We start from the raw sequence: 18334 nt of genomic DNA, 5'->3' as shown, positions 1-18334 counted from the left end.
TTAATAGCTGTATAAGAGTGTACTATATGTATGCATTGGAATTTACTTAATCAGTCTTCTAATAATGGCCATTTAGGTGGTTTCTGATTTTTTATTATTTAAAACCACTGTGTGACAAACCCCTAGTCACGACATATTTTCAAGACAATCAGTAAGAAAAAAAAGAAAAAGGAAGGAAAAAATGTCTTATGAGCTTCAGCTAAGTATTGGTTAAATGCCCGGAAAGTTCTTTTTAAATTGGCTAATGACAAATTCTATATATTTGTGGTATACAGTATGTTTTGATATACGTATACATGTGGAATGACTAAATCAAGCTATTACCTCACATACTTATCTTTTTGTGGTAAGAACATTTAAGATCTACTCTCTCAGCAATTTTCAAGTATATTATACATTATTATAAATTATAGTCACCATGCTGCATGACAGCTCTCCAGAACCTATTCCTCCAGTCTAACTGAAACTTTAACCAGACTCTCTTCCCATCTCGCAGCCCCCTTTCCATTTTGGAAACTTTATATGGTGGGGTGGAAATTCACGTAAGAACTTGAGCTTTGTCACTCTAACCAAGAAAAGTACACAACAGCAGACGGATTTTCCACAGCTCATTTAGTCTAATGATAAGGTGGCATATAAAGTAGTTGCTTTGCTTAACGTTTATTTACAAGGGTGAAGAAACTTTTTACTTGTCAAAACCGATCAAGCATCATATAAGTAGAACAACTTAAGAAAAAGATGAGAGTGACATTAGCATTAAGGTAATGTCTCTTAATAAAAACTGTGCTAAAAACTGTGCTTCTGTTCTCTATCTTGATCCACTCACAATCCAGAAACAAAAGTGGGGGCCGAGGGAGGGGTAGGAGAAGGGAGAAGGGAGAAGGGGAGAAAGGAAGAGGGGTGGGGGAGGAAGGGAGGAAGGGAGGGAAAGAGAGAGAGACATGTGCGCGGAGGGCAGTTCAGGGTAGGTGAAGGGAGGAAGGGAAAGAGATTTCACATGATCAGATGACAGATGCTGAATCCTGGAAGACAATTCATTGTCATTTGTTTTGGTGCATTAGTTGGGAAAAGAAGAATTGAGTATAAGGAAAGTGAACCACAACAATTCTGAGTCATTTTTTTGAAAAAAGTAAACAACAAAGGGGCTTTTAAAGGGCATGTTCGTTCCTGTCTAACCTATAGATAATCTGGCACTCCTGCAGTCCATGCTTTTCAAGTAAGCAACCAAACAATCTTATAGTAAAGTATGCAACACGTGCTTAGAACACGGCCAAGCACAGCAGAGAGAAAAACTACAAACATGACCCTGTGCACTCAATTAGCTTATAATTTATTTGGGAAATGGAACAGACCATTCAAGAATAAATAAGAGAGTAGAGTGTACTATGAACATGAAACTATGTGGTATGACCTAGATTAGAAGTATGGACTACATGAAGCTCTCAAGCTTCCAATGATTTTCTTTTCTGCATAGCTACAAGAGAAGTCACATAATTTTTAAGGATGAATTGATACTTTACAGATGAATACGGTTCTTCAGAAAAAAAAAAAAACCCTCTGATTTCTTTATTTTAAAGTAAGATGTAACATATCAAATTTATAGAGCCCTTAAAATATTGCAGCTGAAGACTAGAAATTCTCCAGTGTTTGTTTTTTTAGGCTTGCTGCATTTATCTGCCTGTAGACACTGGCTGAACTTGCCCCAGAGGCCATAATGCACTCCAGTAGAGAAGTGGATCTGAACGTTCCCACCCACGGTTCAGAGCTGGGTGCTGTCCTCCCTGGATGAAGGAAACAGTACTAGAAAATGCTGTCTCCAGCCCTTTGAACTAAGGCACCTGGTTCCTTTGGTCTTTCTTCTCTTACCGCAAACTTGAGATTCAGACTGATGAAAAGGACAAGGATTCCCAGTGAAAACAAATACTTAACAAAAAGTATTATTAGTGAAACCAAGTAACTGCTTTCTATTTAAGTGTGAAAATGACACTGATATAAGGAGAAAAGAACCAAAGACCTTTGCAGTAAAGTAAGCTTCTAGTCATGAGAAAGAAGTTATAAAAGTATATTATCAATTGATGATAATTTCTCCACTGATTAAAAAAAAAAATTTAAACCACTACTAAAAGACAATGAATTTGGAGTAGGGTGGGGAATGAGAAATCAAGGTTAAATAAGCCTTAATTTTTATGAAATCTTTATAGATTAAGCATTTCTTACTTTTGTGTAATTTTAAGATTGTGTAAGACATAGCAGTAAGAACTCGTTCTCCTTCAAAGATGTAGATATCCCATATTCTGAGGTTTAGTGTAAAGGGAGTCTATAATTAAAAGCAAAACAAAACAAAACAAAAATAAGGTTAAGAGTTTCCCCTCATTTTGCATTTATAATTTTATGATTGAGTTTTGTAAATAAATACTTACACGATCAAGGAAACACTGAAAAAACCATTTCATAGTGTAAAAACTTGTGTAGATTTCTTGAGAATCCTGAAAAAACAAAGAGCTCACAATTTCTGGATTGTAGCAAACTAATTTTAACAAAATAACACTAAGTTAGGAAGGCTGTTGAATGCAGCTATAAAAGCTAAACACATTGACTTCTCAAAATCACTCCAAGAATAAATTCCTCTTATAACAGGACTGCAACACAACACTTAGATTCTCTTATAGTGAGCTTTCTTTGTTTTACTAAGCCACTGTGTTCTATCATAAGACATATATATAGTTCACTAACAACAAGTTTCTATGACTCTGAAGAAATACTTTCTGTACAATGAAAAACCTTCCAAACAACAATATATCATATTGTTTGTATTATCAGCTTCAAAGAATTTTGAATCCCTTGGTTAGAATTATGATAGCCTATCAATATTAAATTTTACAAATCTAATGTTTTGTAAACAACTGGGAATTATAACTGCATAGTAAATGAAATGGAAGACACCATAAATTAATAAGGTAATTGGGACCAAAGACAATTTAATTATCCCAGCTGTTTTCTTGGGGTAGGTGGGTGTACGTCAGTGTCACATCTACCTACCAAGTGTTGCTTAAGCTTGGACAGAAATTTATTCAGTATTTTTTCATGATGTTCTTGAAACCTCAAGAGTTTAGGAAAACCTTGGACAAAAAAGCCTAGAATGCAAACATAAAAACAACACTTCACAAACAATACCAACAAAACACTCCAATCTTAAAATGCAACATATTTCTTTCATTTATTTGTAACTGTCAAAAATAAAAAGAAACATCCAGTGGTTACTAAAATAGTTTTCTCCCAACCCAGGAAATAACTGTGTATAATCTTTGGGTAATAAAACTTTTAGCTAGGACTTGTGTGCTAAAGACCTCCTATAACTTTGTAATTTTGAATTTAAAGGGAAACAACAACAACAAAAAGCTTTCCTATAAAGCTATATTTAACATCTGCTAAAGAATATAGGTGCTAGATGATCAATGTTAAATCAAAAATGGTATTTTATCCCAAGGGACAATACAATATAATCTATATCTAAGAAGTAACAAATTACAAATGGTAAGTTAGCATTAATCTTGAGTATTAACTCATTGAACTTTACATCTATTTTTATTCAGGATATTCTATACAATTCATTAAAAAGAAAGTCCACTCAACAGACTTTATGATTCTTCTACATTAAGATTTTTCAACCTGAGTTCTATGCAACTTTGAAAGATGTTAACAGATGTTCTATGCTTATGGAAAAGAAACCAGAGGACACATTTATGTCCTTCTTAGATATTCATTAGGCATTTTAGCTTATTAATGTTCTTGTCTTTTAGACTTAATGAAACTTGTTTTTCTTTCACTCAAGTCTCCCACACTTATCTGATTCTAGAGTCCATTTTTCCCCACAGAACATCTGCTGCCTCAAAATGAAACTCTATTCCACCAAGAACCTGAGGCACACACTATTGGGCAGTGGTGCTTTACTATCGACTGGGTGGAATTATTTCTTAACTAGTTCTCAGTTTTCTAAGCTGTGTGTAAAAATTTCCAGAGATGGACATTCTATTCCTCCTTTAGTAGTATTTTTCAGTGAAATGGTTTCATTAAAAAAAATCTGTATCTGTCAGTGCCACTTTTATGGTCAATTTGATAGGAATGAAGTTGAAAAAATTTCAAGGAAAGTCTGATTTTGAAAAAGGCAGTACAGTTCAGTAATAACTAGCTCAAGAATGTTAAGAAACCTAACAGTTCTTCAGTTTCCAGTGATGTTCCAGATCTCATATTTTATATTTCAGCCTTAGCTTTGATTCTATACATTTATAAGTGAAACCACTTTCACACTGGAAATGCAAAGCACTGAGGCAAACTTTAGTTATAAAATCTCATAGGCAGACATAGAAACAAGCATCTCTAGGTTTAAACTTACCCTTAATAATGAGCCAAAATGCATTCTAAGTGTAAATGTTAGGATAGTAGAATAAATATTGTTTTACAGATTAGCGACAAATTACTGAAGGTAAGCTATCAAATAGGTTTAAAAGAAATGAACATTTCCTAAAATCAGACAGTCTTGCACATAATTACATACCACTTAAATCTGCATTCTGTTGCACCTCAAGACAGATCAGCAAAACCATCCCACGGGAAAGCAAAATACAGACTGACAGGGAAGGCGGCTTTCTCCAGGCTGCCTTTTGGAATGACACTGCCTCCAGGATGGCAACTCAATATAGTAACATGTCTTACATTTAGAGTCTATTTACCAGATACAGTTACCATGCAGATGATATTTATTAAGTAATTGAGAAGGAACACTAAAGGAGAAAGACAAATGCAAACACACACATTCCACACTCACTCTTCCACACATACATCATATCCTCACATGGTCAGACCACATAGAATGTGAGATTTCACAAGCAATGGGCTACAGAAAGTCACAATTTTGAAAATATTAAAACAGTACTTTAAATATATGGCAGGTTCCCCACCACACAAGGCTTATTCACAAACTGAACTTGGAAGATCCATTCTTAGAATAACTAGTGTTAAATTATTTAACATTTAGCATAACTAGTGTTAAAACTGTTTAAATTTGATGGTACTGGGAAAATAATTTTGCATTATGTGAACAAATGCCACTTTTATTTCCAAGACAAGTTGTAATCTAAGGGCGGAGTCAGTGGCTCACACTGTAATCCCAGTATTTTGGGAGGCTGAGGCAGGTGGATCACTTAAGCCCAGGAGACTAAGACCAGCCTAGTCAACATAAGGAGACCTCACCTCTACAAAAAATTTTAATAATTAGCCAGGCATAGTGGCACATGCCTGTGTGGTTCCAGACACTAGAGAGGCTGTGGTGGGAGGATGGCTTGATCCCAGGAGATCAAAGCTACAGTGAGTCATGATCACACCACTGCACTCCAGCCTGGGTGACAGAGCAAGACCCTGTCTCAACAGTTGTGATCTAAACTCTCTGAAATAAAGTCTATTGCTTAATTTGACAAAAACAAGGAGAAAGTTATAAACAGTGTTAACTTGAAAACCTAAAAAATCATGCATGTTCTGAGATATTAAATAACTGAGTGCCTAGAACCTGTTACCAGACTTTTATTTAAAGTGGAACCAATTTTATGCAAAAAAAAAAAAAACTACACTTGAAATATAAAACTACTTAATTATTACCTTTCCTTCAAACATCTAAGTGTCATTTCTCAATTACTGTTTTTTTTGACAAGGAGTTATACATCACAATAGCCAGTCAATGGTAAACACTTGATTGAAATGATAATTGCATGACCATCTAAAAGTTTTGATCAAAAGGCATCTGTTATTTATCCCAATAATATACCTGTTCTGAAATTCCTCCAAACCTAAATTAGTTTCTTCTGACCAAGGGCAAATAAGGAAAGAATTTTAAAATGGCAACAATATACTTTGGGGCAAAGACAAAGGCAAATAAATGTAAACACTTTAGAACTAATGTTCAATAATGAGAACCAAAAAAAGAAACTAGTAACAAATACTAATGAACTGAATGAGTCCTGAGACATGAAATTTGTCACACGTAGCTCTTGCAAGCAAGCATCTTTGGTTTTGTTTTGATCTACCTTTTTCCCTAACTTGACTGTGTAGATAAAGCACAGGGTTTTCTTACCATGCATGGCATGTTTAGGGCCTGAGAAGAGTTTGACCAGGGCCCAGAAGGCATCTTCCTCATTCATGTACATAAGGAGTAAAGCTGTGATCTGGCTCATCCCCTGACAGTACCCGACTTCCTGGGGAGCCAAAGGGAACACAGAAGCTGGGGAGTTTAGTCAAATCACATGCATACGTACAGAGAAAAAGCTACTCTATAAAAACCAGAAAATGCCTACACACATTTAATGATCCATTCTAGAGACAAATACTATACTCTTCACTCTTCACAGTTTTATGCCACCTAAGAGAATAAAATTGTGCTCAGAAATAAATGTACAGGTACAGACAAACTCTAAATCGCTACTACCTATTTTTATTGGCCTCTGTTCAATACTGTCATACTTTCTTTAGTAAGTGTTAGTATTCATTTCACTTTATGTATGATTCTTAGCTCACTATTCCTCCTCTTTGCTCAAATGCTGGCAAAGTCTCTCTTCCTACAATACCCAGTTTGCTGTCTTATCTCCTCTAGATTTCTGAACCCTTAATAAGCAGACACATTTCGGGATTCCCCATGCAAACAAAGTCTATGCCTCCTCTCTGAGAAATACCCACTCCCCCCATAGTCCCTGCTTATGATGTGGCCTTAGGGATTCATGCTTGTGACACAGGAACCACAGCTAATGGACCAGAAGAGGACACCTGACCCCTGGGGAACAGGTAGTTGGTTGCACTGACTCATCAGACACTCTCTCTAGGAAAGGTGAACAAAGCCAGAGAGACTGTAATCAGATGTCGGGATGTACTTGGGACAGAATGGTCACACCGAGTCTGTAGGTGCAATCTGAGCCATCGAATAACTGTCCAGGAGGCAAAGGAAGCAATCTGGGGAGAGAAACTGGACCAAACAGTTCACAGAGATCATCCAAGATACGGAGCAGCCCCCAGAGCGGGAGAGATGGAAGGTGTAGCTTTCCTTCTCCTGGGACGCTTCCCACCTTCCAGCTCCAATTCCTGTGAGGCCCAACCAGTGCTTCCTCCCTATGAGATGTCCCTTTAATAAAACTTTTTTAACTGTTCCTAGTTTGAGTGAATTTCTGTTCTTATAATTTAAAGGTTTTAACTACAATAGAAATTATACATCCCAAGGTTCAAAGGTGGTCCTCCCTGGGACCTAGTCAGCAAATATTCATTTAACACCCACATTAGGTCCAACAAGAATTAATCTATCCAAGATTATCCTTTCCCCCAGTAATGCCGAATGCCTTAAGAAGTACATGTCTATTACCAAAGAATTTGGCCTTTGCCTGGGTATAGCCAGTAAGGGCATAAGTTACCTTGTTTGGACCTCATCTAACAGATAAATGGGACTGTGAAAGGTAACCTTCCAGGAGCAAAGAGAGTTGCACAAAGTCAAGAAAAATCAACCAAGCCACCCCCACTTCCTGTCCTTCTACCCTGCAAATCTGCTTAAAAATAAAAACAAAACAACACAAAACATTACAAAGCAAAACAATATAGAGGGAGAGAGAAAAGGGTGAGACTCAGTGGCATACTATAGTGATATCTAGGTTTTTCCACTTCAGAATCAGCTCTGCTCTAAGGCCCTAGGGTTATCACAGGGTTTCAGCTTAAAAAGATCCACAGAGCTAAAGAGACTGTGGAGACCACCTAGCTCTGAGATGCAAAAATGTGCCCAGAGGGCCGTGTTAGGTAGGGAGTGCCTCAGAATAAAACTCAAAGACCTTGGGCAGGTAGGCTCCAACTTACCGTATTATAAATAGAATATGCAGCAAGAACATGGAATAAGGATTGTTGCCTAGAAAAAAAAAATAACATTAAATACAATTTAGTAATTTCATGTATTTTAAAAATTATAAACTTAAAAAAAAAAAAAACAAAGGCTGACTGAAAACAGATAATACAGATAAAATTACTAATGTAATAAATTATCCCAGGCTCAAATTCAAACAATACTCTAAAACAGGCATCTCCAAACTGCGGCCCCCTGAGGCCATTTATCCGGCCCCCCACCGCACTTCAGGAAGGGGCGCCTCTTTCCTTGGTGGTCAGTAAGAAGAGCACAGTATGTGGCGGCCCTCCAACGGTCTGAGGGACAGTGAACTGGCCCCCAAACTGTGTAAAAAGTTTGGGGACACCTGCTCTAAAAAGTCTAAATTCAAGACTAGATAACATTCATCCTGAAAGAATTTATACCAAGAAAACATGAAAGACTTCAGAATTCCTTAAGTTTGTTGTCCTTTTTTGCTAATCCATCTGAGACCCGTATGACAGAAGCAGCAGGCTTGATAGAATGGTGGATGCCCTTTTGAAGGCTCAAGTGACATTGCCAGTAAGGTACAATACCTGCAGGGCTGGGGTAATATTCTCGGGATGCTGAATATGCTCCAAATCAGGCTCTAATACAAGGTCCTGTTTTTCCCATAGACAGGATTCAGGGATCCAAGATTCAAAGGCTGGAAGTAGGAGTGGCTCCACTCATTATTCTCTCTAGAGATCTACTAGCAAAGTGTTTGCTTCTTGCCACTGCAAGCTTGGATTCTGCTGGTCCAGAGATCTTAGTTCCAAAAGGAAGAATGCTTCCACCATGAGACATAACCGTGATTTCACTGACCTGGAAGCTGAAACTGCCACCCAACCACTTTGGGCTCCTGACACCTCTGAACCAACAAGCGAAGGAAGTGGCTGTGCTGGCTGGAGGGATTATCCTGATTATTAAGGGGAACATGGGTTGCTATGACACAACAGACACGAGGAGGAGTACCATCTGGAATGCAGGAGAACACTTGGGGTGTCTGTTACTACTATTATTGAACCCTGTGATGAAAATCAATGGAAAACTTCCAATTCAGGCAGTACTGCTAGGTCCAGATTTTTAGGAAGGAAGGTTTGAGTCACCCCTCTAGGTAAAGAACCACAGCCATCTGAGGGACTTCCTGAGGGCAAAAGGAATACAGAATGGGCAGTGAAAGGGGGCATTATAAATACTACCTGTGACCACATGATCACAAAAATGATCACTATAATTGTTATGAGTATTTCTTCCTTATTTTGTTGTAAGTATGATTGTATATATCCCAACAAATATTTTCTTCTTCCTTCTCTTTTCCCTTATCGTCTAACATAAGATGTCTTAAAAATAGTCAACTGTGTACCACAGTGTGTAAGTTACAGGATATTAAAGCCAAAGTGTGATCATCTCCCAAGGACTTGGCATCATCATTTCAGTTGTGAGCAGAATAGCTGTATCATGTTATGTGGAAGGATGACTTGGTTACTACCTTATTTGGAAATTAAGAATGGCTTAAGGTGGTGTGTGTGAGTGCCACGTTGACAAGGCTGGACTGCAGTGGTTGGCTTTGGGTGTCAACTAAACAACAATCCCCAGATATCCAAAAACACGGATCTAGGTGTCACTGGAAAGGCATTTTGTAGACTGATAAAAATCTATAATCTGTTAACTTTAAGTAGGACAGATTTTCCTAGAAGATCTGGGCAGGCCTCACTTAATCTGTGGAAAGCATTAAGAGCAGATTTGAGGCTTCCCTGAAGAAGAATCTCTGCCTGTGGCCAGCAGCTTCTCAGCTCATGCCCGAGGCCCAGCCTGTCCTTTATCCTGATGGCCTGCCCTGTGGATTTTGGCCTTGCCTAATCAGCCCCGACAACTGGAGAAGCCAATACCCTGAAATGTCCTAATATGTATCTCCTACTGGTTTCTGTTTCCTGTGGACTCTCTGATTTCATATATAAGTTGTCATAGCAATGACACATCAATTCGTTAATTTCTCACTTCATTTCCTTTTTTTTTTTTTTAAGTTTTATTTATGTGTGGGGTCAAGGTTACAGAGATATATTTAACACTGACAAAGTTTTTAAACACTCATTCTTCTATGACTTCTAATAAAAATACCTACTGTATTTCTAAGAATTCCCAGATCATAAAATGATTTTTTACCAATTTTATAGCACCTGCTATTGTCAAAGGTTAAAAATTTAAGTTAAATTAGATACTAAGTTTCATACAACATAGATGCAAATAATCTGCAAAAGCTTAAACCTTTAGGACCTAACTTGAAATGACAGTCTATAAAGGCATTCTAAACACTTACATTTTAAGTTAATAAAGACTATGTATAAATGCGATTAACATTTCATTAATATTAAACTTTACTTACTTAACACCGTATCTGTCTCTAAACATAATGTGGTCCCGAAATGTTCGGTTGACATCCAGGTCTATTTGTCTGATGTCAGGTGAACAGCCCCGTGCTCTGTGTTTTAATTTCTGAAGAGAAAAAGAAGAAAGAGAACAGATTTTTATGGAAATCAGTTGTTGAAATATCCATGACAAATAGTAAAATAGTTCTCATTTAAAAGTTTTTGGTTTAAAAAAAGTATTCAATGGTTTAAAAATCAAAACACTATAAAGATACACAAAAGGCACTTTCCTTCCCCTCCATTCCCCCATTTCTCCTACCCCTTGCCTCTCCCTCTTCCCCTACCTTCCTTCCCTCTCATCTTGTCTAGCTAGATTTTAATTTAGGATACAGAACTTTCCAGAGTTTGCATTACTAAACTATGTGAAAGCTCCTCATGGCTGAGCCATGCAGTCTACTATGACTTATTGTTTCTTTACAGGATGATGCTTTTGTTTATCTTGAAGCTAATCATTGCCTTGTTTCTTGGTTTGCTTCAATTCCTACATACTTGGAGTGAATTCAATCCCAAGCTCAGTATAAACTGTATCATCTCCTCAGGTGATGTTCCAACACTATTCTTAGTGTTCCACCAGCTTCAACTTGGAGACCTCTCTCCCAGAGCTGTCTGCCCTGCTCCTGCCTGTGCGGCCTGACTTCTGGGCCTACCGCACAGTTCAGGTCTTGGAGTCTCCCCTTGTCCACCTGCTGGGGTTCCTTTGGTTTTCGCCCATGTTGGACCCCCTGTCTCCTGGTCTCATATATTTTTTCTTGGGTTATTCCCTTGCTCTGCAGGAACACATTCTTTAGTAGCTCCTCTGAAAGGCTGTATGGAAGATAAGGTTTTTGAAAATTTGAGTATCTGATAATTCTACCCTCTTATTTAACTATTTGGCTGTTTAGAATTCTAAGTTGGAAAATATTATGCTCAAAAGGCATAGCACTGTCTTCTGGCTTCCAGTGTTGCTATTCTAATTTGTTTCTTTATGTGCACTCTGCTTTTTCTCTCTAGAAGCTTGTAGGAGTTTCTCTCTCCATGTTTTGAAACTTAACATTTCAGTACTGGGTTTGGATCTATTTTTATCTACAGGGTTGGGCACTTAGAGAATCCTTTCAATCTACAAACTCCTACCCACATCTTTGAGCTCTCAGACATTTCTAACAATTCATCTGTCAATTTCTTCATCTTCTGCTCCCTCCATTTCCATTTTCTTTTTCTGAAACTCTTTTTATTACAGTCTGTGATCTCGTAGGCTGTCATTTAATTTTCTTTTATTTTTATTTTTTTGTATTATTTTCCATCTCTTTGCCTTTATAACTGACATTCTGGGAATTTCCTCAATTGTTATTTTTCAAGTAAGTTTTTCATTTCTAGTACTTTTTATATTCATAAGTTCTGTTGTTTTTAAATGTTCCTTTTTATAGTATTCTATACTTGTTTGATGGATGCAATGTCTATTTTTATTTCTCTGAAGATATTAAAAACAGTCTTTTAGATTCGCTTCTTTATGCTATAATCTGTTTCTTACAAGTTGCTTTCTTCCATTTGCTTCTAAGGCTTGTCTTTCATGTTAGCTCCCTTCTTCAAATCAATAGTGATACTTCGTTTTCTGCTTTTATTTGCAAGTGGGACACTAAAAAGCTGCATGCCCGGGTGAGGCTTCCTGACTGTGATCCTGCTTGTGGAGGGATCTGGCCAGGCAGTTGGACTGGGGTTCCCTGAAGTCAGTACCTTTGGGTTTATTTTCTTAAGCTGATCACATCCCCCAGAGAAGGCTCTTCCAATCTCCTGTCGGGAAGAGAAGCACCTGGCTGCCAGTGATCTGGGAGGTGAGTTGAGGGAAAAGGCTGGACCATCCAAAATTTAACACATTCAACTCCTCTGCTTTCATGACAGCAGCTCATCCCAGCAAGTTCTGTGTTTTCTCTAGTGCAGACACCCTCTGTTGCATCTTCGCCAAATAACAAACATCCAGTCTTGGGCCAGCACTGAGGGGTCTAAGGAGCTCTAACTGCTTCTGAAACAAACTTTCAACCACTTCTGTGTTTAGCTTCACCTCCGCTTCCAGAGGTACCTGCAGTTAGCAATTATCAAGCCATTCTGAGCTATTAATCAGGTTGCTTCTCCAATTCCCAAAGCCAGCCTAGGATTTAGCTTTCTCTAGTTTGCTAAGTTTACTCAATGTCTGTCTGCATTCTGGTTTTCCAAAACTGGCAGCTGTTACCTTATCTCCCATTTTCTCATTTCTTTGGGTTTGCCTTTTTATAATAAAAACTCTGCTGTCAATTTAGTGGCATTTAAAGGGAAAGGGATTTGAATGAGGTTTAATCTCCCATGATTAAACAGATGGGAGATTAAAATTTAACCATGTTTAATATAAATAAGAATTTATATACATATGTTATATTGACCCATTTACCATGTATTGGTAATATAAACTTCTGCTGGCATCAATTCCAATAAATATATATAAAAACATTTAACTGTTCCTGACTTCAGCTAAAAGTGGAAAGAAGGCTATCTCTGGGCATGTCTAGAATAAGTATGTGTATGTTAAGTGTTTTAAGAGTCTGTATTTTTGTGTATTGAGGCTCAGAGAAGGGTGCTTCTGTAGCTTTTAAAACAGGAAGAGCAGTCATAATATGTTTTGGAATTCTCAAGACAGAGGAAGACATGTATGGTATTATATTAGAATCATATGACCACTAAACTATTATCATATATTATTTCTGAAAAAGGTGGTTCAGAAGGTATTACAAAAACAGCTTGAAAAATAAATCTGTACAGATTTGTTCTCTTCCATTTTTTTTTTTTTTAAGATAATGGGCAAGTAAAGAGGTTTCAATTAATGTCAAAACACAAGAAGAAAATGTTTGACAAGACATGCTTTTTAAAAATGCCTTAAAATAAAAGTTAACAGGAAGGCAGAAAAGACCCAACACATCTATAATATCGGTTCCTCCAGAGGACAAGAAAATCCATTATAAAAAGGCCTCATGACAGAACAGCCCAGGTAAATATGTAAAAAATAATAGGTCAGAAATACTATTTATGTCTTAAAATGTTTACAAAGTAATGCAGGAATCAAACACATTTTTTGCTCCTGAATGAAAGGAGGTAAACAGTTTCTACAGTTACCTCTGAGATTAGGTGGGTTGAGATCCACGAGTGTCAAAGTAATATAAAAATAAACATTTTATTTTAAAAGATGGGATCAAATGAGTCCATAAATCTGAGGGCAGAATTATAGTGGGAAGCATTTAGATAAACAATGAGCAATGTCATTGTGAGTTTGGCCTACAAGATTACTGAGCCACACAAAAGCTGTGGATGAGGCCGTTTTCCACTATGGTCGATCCCACCATCTGTACGGTACACTGCTAGATGCAAGATAGAAAAATAAAAATGAGATGAAGTTAAGAGAAGAGAGAAAGACATATTAGAGGAGAGCAGCCAAGACAGCCTGGATTGTAAATCTTGCCCTTGCCGCTGGCTTACCCTGGGATGAAAAGTTACTTAGCCTCACTAAGCTCAGTTTCCTCATCTGTAAGATAAATACAGTAATGATGATAAAACCTGCATCTTGGCATTGCTGCAGGAATTCAATGGGGTAATTCCCATGGAGCACTTAGACATCAAAGTACTCAAATAATGTCAGCTCTCCTCATGGTAAAGTAAGGACTTTGTTTTTAAAATATGGCAATATGAAGCTTCAAGTTAAAACTAGTAAGATCCAAATTGGAGGGAGGAGATCAGGAAGGTCTTTGCAATGTTCTTTGAAATTCCCCAATCTTTTTCCTTCCTGTGGGAAACAAAGCCCCACCAAGACACCTCCTAAGCCATGACATCTTCCTGGACCATAATGGTGATTTTTTTCCTTACCCTCTTTTCAAATCAGCCAAGTTTTTCGTTCTCCTGCTTTTAGAGTATTTATCACATATCCTTATTAAATATTTCTATGCAATCACGTCTCCTCCAACCTAGAAGAAAACATTCTTGACACGGTACCTATTCACCTTCATACATTCTTCAACACCACCCACAGAGCTTCAGGGGGACAAGAAAAGATAAACAGGCCACCACAGGAACTTGAAGGACTGAATGCTCCAAATTTCACCCATCTGAGAAAAGTCTCCACAGATTAAGAGAAGGTCATAGTTTTATTCCTACTGAAGCTCTCGTTGTAGTGGATATGGGGAGAGCAATGTATACCACTTTGTAGAGAGAGAAAGCGTGGATGAGAAAAGAAAAAAAAGTTGACTAAACATTTATAATGGGGGAAACTCAAATAGTAAAAATAATATTGATGACGGTATTGAAAATTACAGGTTTGAAGGCACTGGCTGGTAAGTTATTTCTTTTGTTGTAGTTGCTGTCAGTTTTTATTAAATGGTTCTCTTGTATTAACGGGCCATCTGATAATTTTATTCTATAGAAAAAGTCTAAAATATAACTGAAAACTAGACTCCTATTAGCAGGCAACCTGGGTTGAACAGTATCTCTCCAAAATTCATGTCCACCAAGAACCTATGAACATGACCTCAACTGGAAATAGGGCCTCTGACAGGGTAATCAAGTTACGATGAGGTCACACTGGATGAGGGTGGACCCTACATGCAATAACTATTAACCCCATCAGGAAAGACAAAGACACACAGACACAGGAGGGAAGTCGGCCAGGTGATAAGGAAGGCAGGGATGGAGCCATGCAGCTGAGCCTCACTAAGGATGGCAGGCCACCACGGGAGGCTCAAAGAGGCCAAGAAGGATGCCTTCCTAGAGCATTGAGAGAAAAGGTTGTCCTACTGACACCGTAATTTCAGCCTTCTGTCCTTAACCACTGTCAAAGAGATATTTCTGTTGTTGTAAGCCACTTAGTGGTACTTGGTTAGAGTAGCCCGAGGAAATAAATACAGTGTGTAAATAAAGTGCTTTTTACTTTCATTTTCTACTTTCATTATTTAAACAAATACTAACAGAGCACCTACCATATGCTAGGCACAGTGTCTAGGTATTGGGGTTATATTTCATATTGTGTTCTCTCAGACAACATTTTGAACACTGACTGTAAAACTATGACACCAAGAGCAAATAGCTAATCACCACTCTAAAATAATTTGGAATTCTAAAATCCTAAAACAGATATTCTGTGTAGGATCCAAACGGCTAAATTTAAAACGAATAACTCTTTATATTATCCAGTAGGTATCACTTTTCATCTGGATGAAATTTTACCTGAATGTGCATGCAAACATGCACAGACACACACACACACACACACACACACACACACGAAAAAATCAAAAGAGCACCAAAGCATCTTTTAGAATAGGCTTTAGGTTTAAACCATAAATAATTTTTATTTCTACCTACAGGATCATGTCATCCACAAACAAAGGTCATCTAACTTCCTCTCTTCCTATCCGAATACCCTTTATTTCCTTCTCTTATCTGATTGCCCTGGCCAGAACGTTCAGAGGGCATCCTTGTCTTGTGCCAGTTTTCAAGAGAAATGCTTCCAGCTTTTGCCCATTCAGTATGATGTTAGCTGTGGGTTTATCATATGCAGCTCTTACTAATTTGAGATATGTTCCTTCAATACTGAGTGTATTGAGAGTTTTTAACATGAAGGGATGCTGAATTTTATCAAAGGCCTTTTCTGCATCTATTAAGATAATCCTGTGGTTTTTGCCTTTAGTTCTGTTTATGTGATAAATCACATCTACTGATTCATGTATGTTGAGCCAACCTTACATCCCAGGGATGAAGCCAACTGAATTGTGGTAACTAAGCTTTTTGATGTGCTGCTGGATTTAGTTTGCCAGTGTTTCACTGCGGGGTTTTGCATCAATGTTCATCAAGGATATTGGCCTCAAGTGTCCTTTGTTGGTTTTATCTCTGCCAGGTTTGTTATCAGGATGATGATGGCCTCAGAATAAGTTAGGGAAGAATCCCTTCTTTTCCATTTTTAAAAAATAGTTTCAGTGGAAATGGTACCAGCTCTTCTTTGTGCCTCTGGTAGAATTCAGCTGTGTATCCATCTGGTTCTGGGCTTTTATTGGTTGGTAGACTAGTTATTATTATCTTAATTTCAGAACTCATTACTTTCCTATTCAGAGATTCAATTTCTTCCTGGTTCAGTCTTGGGAGGATGTATGTGCCCAAGAATATATCCATTTCTTCTAGATCTTCTAGTTTATGTGCGGAGAGGTGTTTACAATATTCTCTGATGGTTGTTTGTATTTCTGTGGGGTCACTGGTGGTATCTTCCTTATCATTTCTGATGGTGTTTATCTGATTCTTCTCTCTTTCCTTATTAGTCTAGCTAGTGGTCTATTTTATTAAGTGTTTTCAAAATACCAGCTCCTGATTCATTGATTTTTATGAAGAGTTTGTCTCTATGTTGTTCATTTCAGCCTTGATTCTTGTCTTCTGCTGGCTTAGGGGCTTGTTTGCTCTTGGTTCTGTAGTTCTTTTAGCTGAGATATTAGGTTGTCAAGTTGAGATCCCCCAAAGCTTCTTAAGCTGATAAGCAACTTCAACAAAGTCTCAGGATATAAAATTAATGTGCAAAAATCACTAGCATTCCTATACACCAACAACAGGCAAGCAGAGAGCCAAATCATGAATGAATTCCCATCCACAATTGTTACAAAAATAATAGAATACCTAGGAATACAGCTAACAAGCAACTTAATGGCCTCTTCAAGAGCTACAAACCACTGCTCAAAGAAATCAGAGAAGACACAAACAAATGGAGAAATATTTCATGCTCATGGATAAGAAGAATCAATATTGTGAAAATGGCCATACCGCCTAAAGTAATTTATAGATTCAATGCTATTCCCATTAAATAACCACTGACATTCTTAACAGAGTTTAAATTTTTTTTTTTTAATTCATATGGAACAGCAGCAACAAAAAAGCCCAAAAAGCCAAGACAATCCTAAGGAAAAAGAACAAAGCTGGAGGCACCACACTACCTGACTTCAAACTATGCTATAAGACTATACTAACCAAAACAGCATGGTACTGATATAAGAACAGACACACAGACCAATGGAACAGAACAGAGAACTCAAAAATAAGACCACACACCTACAACCATCTGATCTTTGACAAACTTGACAAAAACAAGCAATGGGGAAAGGACTCCCTATTTAACAATGGTGCTGGGATAACTGGCTAGCCATATGCAGAAAATTGAAACTGGCCCTCCTTCCTCATACCATATACAAAAGTTAACTCAGCCAAGCGTAGTGGCTCAAGCCTATAATCTTAGCACTTTGGGAGGCTGAGGCAAGTGCATCACAAGGTCAAGAGATGGAGACCATCCCAGCCAACATGGTGAAATCCATCGCTACTAAAAATACAAAAATTAGCTGAGCATGGTGGCACGCACCTATAATCCCAGCTACTTGGGAGGCTGAGGCAGGAGAATTGCCTGAACCCAGCAGGCAGAGGATGCAGTGAACTGAGATCATACCACTGCACTCCAGCCTAGTGATAGAGCAAGATTCTGCACCCCCACAAAAAAAATTAACTCAAGATGGATTAGAGACTTAAATTTGAAACCCCAAACCATAAAAACCCCTAGAAGAAAATCTAGGCAATACCATTCAGGACATAGGCACAAAGTTTTCATAATGAAAACAATAAAAGCAATTGCAACAAAAGCAAAAGTTGTCAAATGGTATCTAATTAAATGAAAGCACTTCTGCACAGCAAAAGAAAATATTATCAGAGTGGACAGACAACCTACAGAATAGGAGACAATTTTTTCAATCTATCCATCTGATGAAAGTCTAATATCCAAAGTCTACAAGGAACTTAAACAAATTTAAAAGAAAAAACATCCCATTAAAAAGTGGGCAAAGGACATGAACAGACACTTCTCAAAAGAAGACATACATGAGGCCAATAAATATGAAAAAAAGCTCAACATCACTATCATTGGAGAAATGTAAATCAAAACCGTAAGATATGACCTTTTAATGGTGAATATTCA

At 37.6% G+C, this 18334-nt stretch overlaps 1 protein-coding gene across 4 annotated transcripts in view; it reads right to left on the bottom strand.

Annotated features, from left to right (window-relative positions):
• USP6NL (USP6 N-terminal like) overlaps positions 1-18334 on the bottom strand; it is a 146683-nt gene that overhangs the window by 17556 nt on the left and 110793 nt on the right. For all 4 annotated transcript variants that reach the window (XM_039478962.2, XM_074405040.1, XM_074405041.1 and 1 more), the window contains 6 exons: positions 10305-10414; positions 7879-7927; positions 6125-6245; positions 3040-3134; positions 2421-2486; positions 2218-2317 (listed from right to left, as the gene is read on the bottom strand). In XM_039478962.2, the coding sequence (XP_039334896.2) occupies positions 2218-2317; positions 2421-2486; positions 3040-3134; positions 6125-6245; positions 7879-7927; positions 10305-10414 (541 nt within the window). The remainder of the gene's footprint in view (positions 1-2217; positions 2318-2420; positions 2487-3039; positions 3135-6124; positions 6246-7878; positions 7928-10304; positions 10415-18334) is intronic.

Source organism: Saimiri boliviensis, chromosome 8, assembly GCF_048565385.1.
Source record: "Saimiri boliviensis isolate mSaiBol1 chromosome 8, mSaiBol1.pri, whole genome shotgun sequence".
NCBI lineage: Eukaryota > Metazoa > Chordata > Mammalia > Primates > Cebidae > Saimiri > Saimiri boliviensis.
The sequence above is the reverse complement of the archived record's forward strand: the minus strand, read 5'-3'. Positions and strand labels throughout refer to the sequence as shown.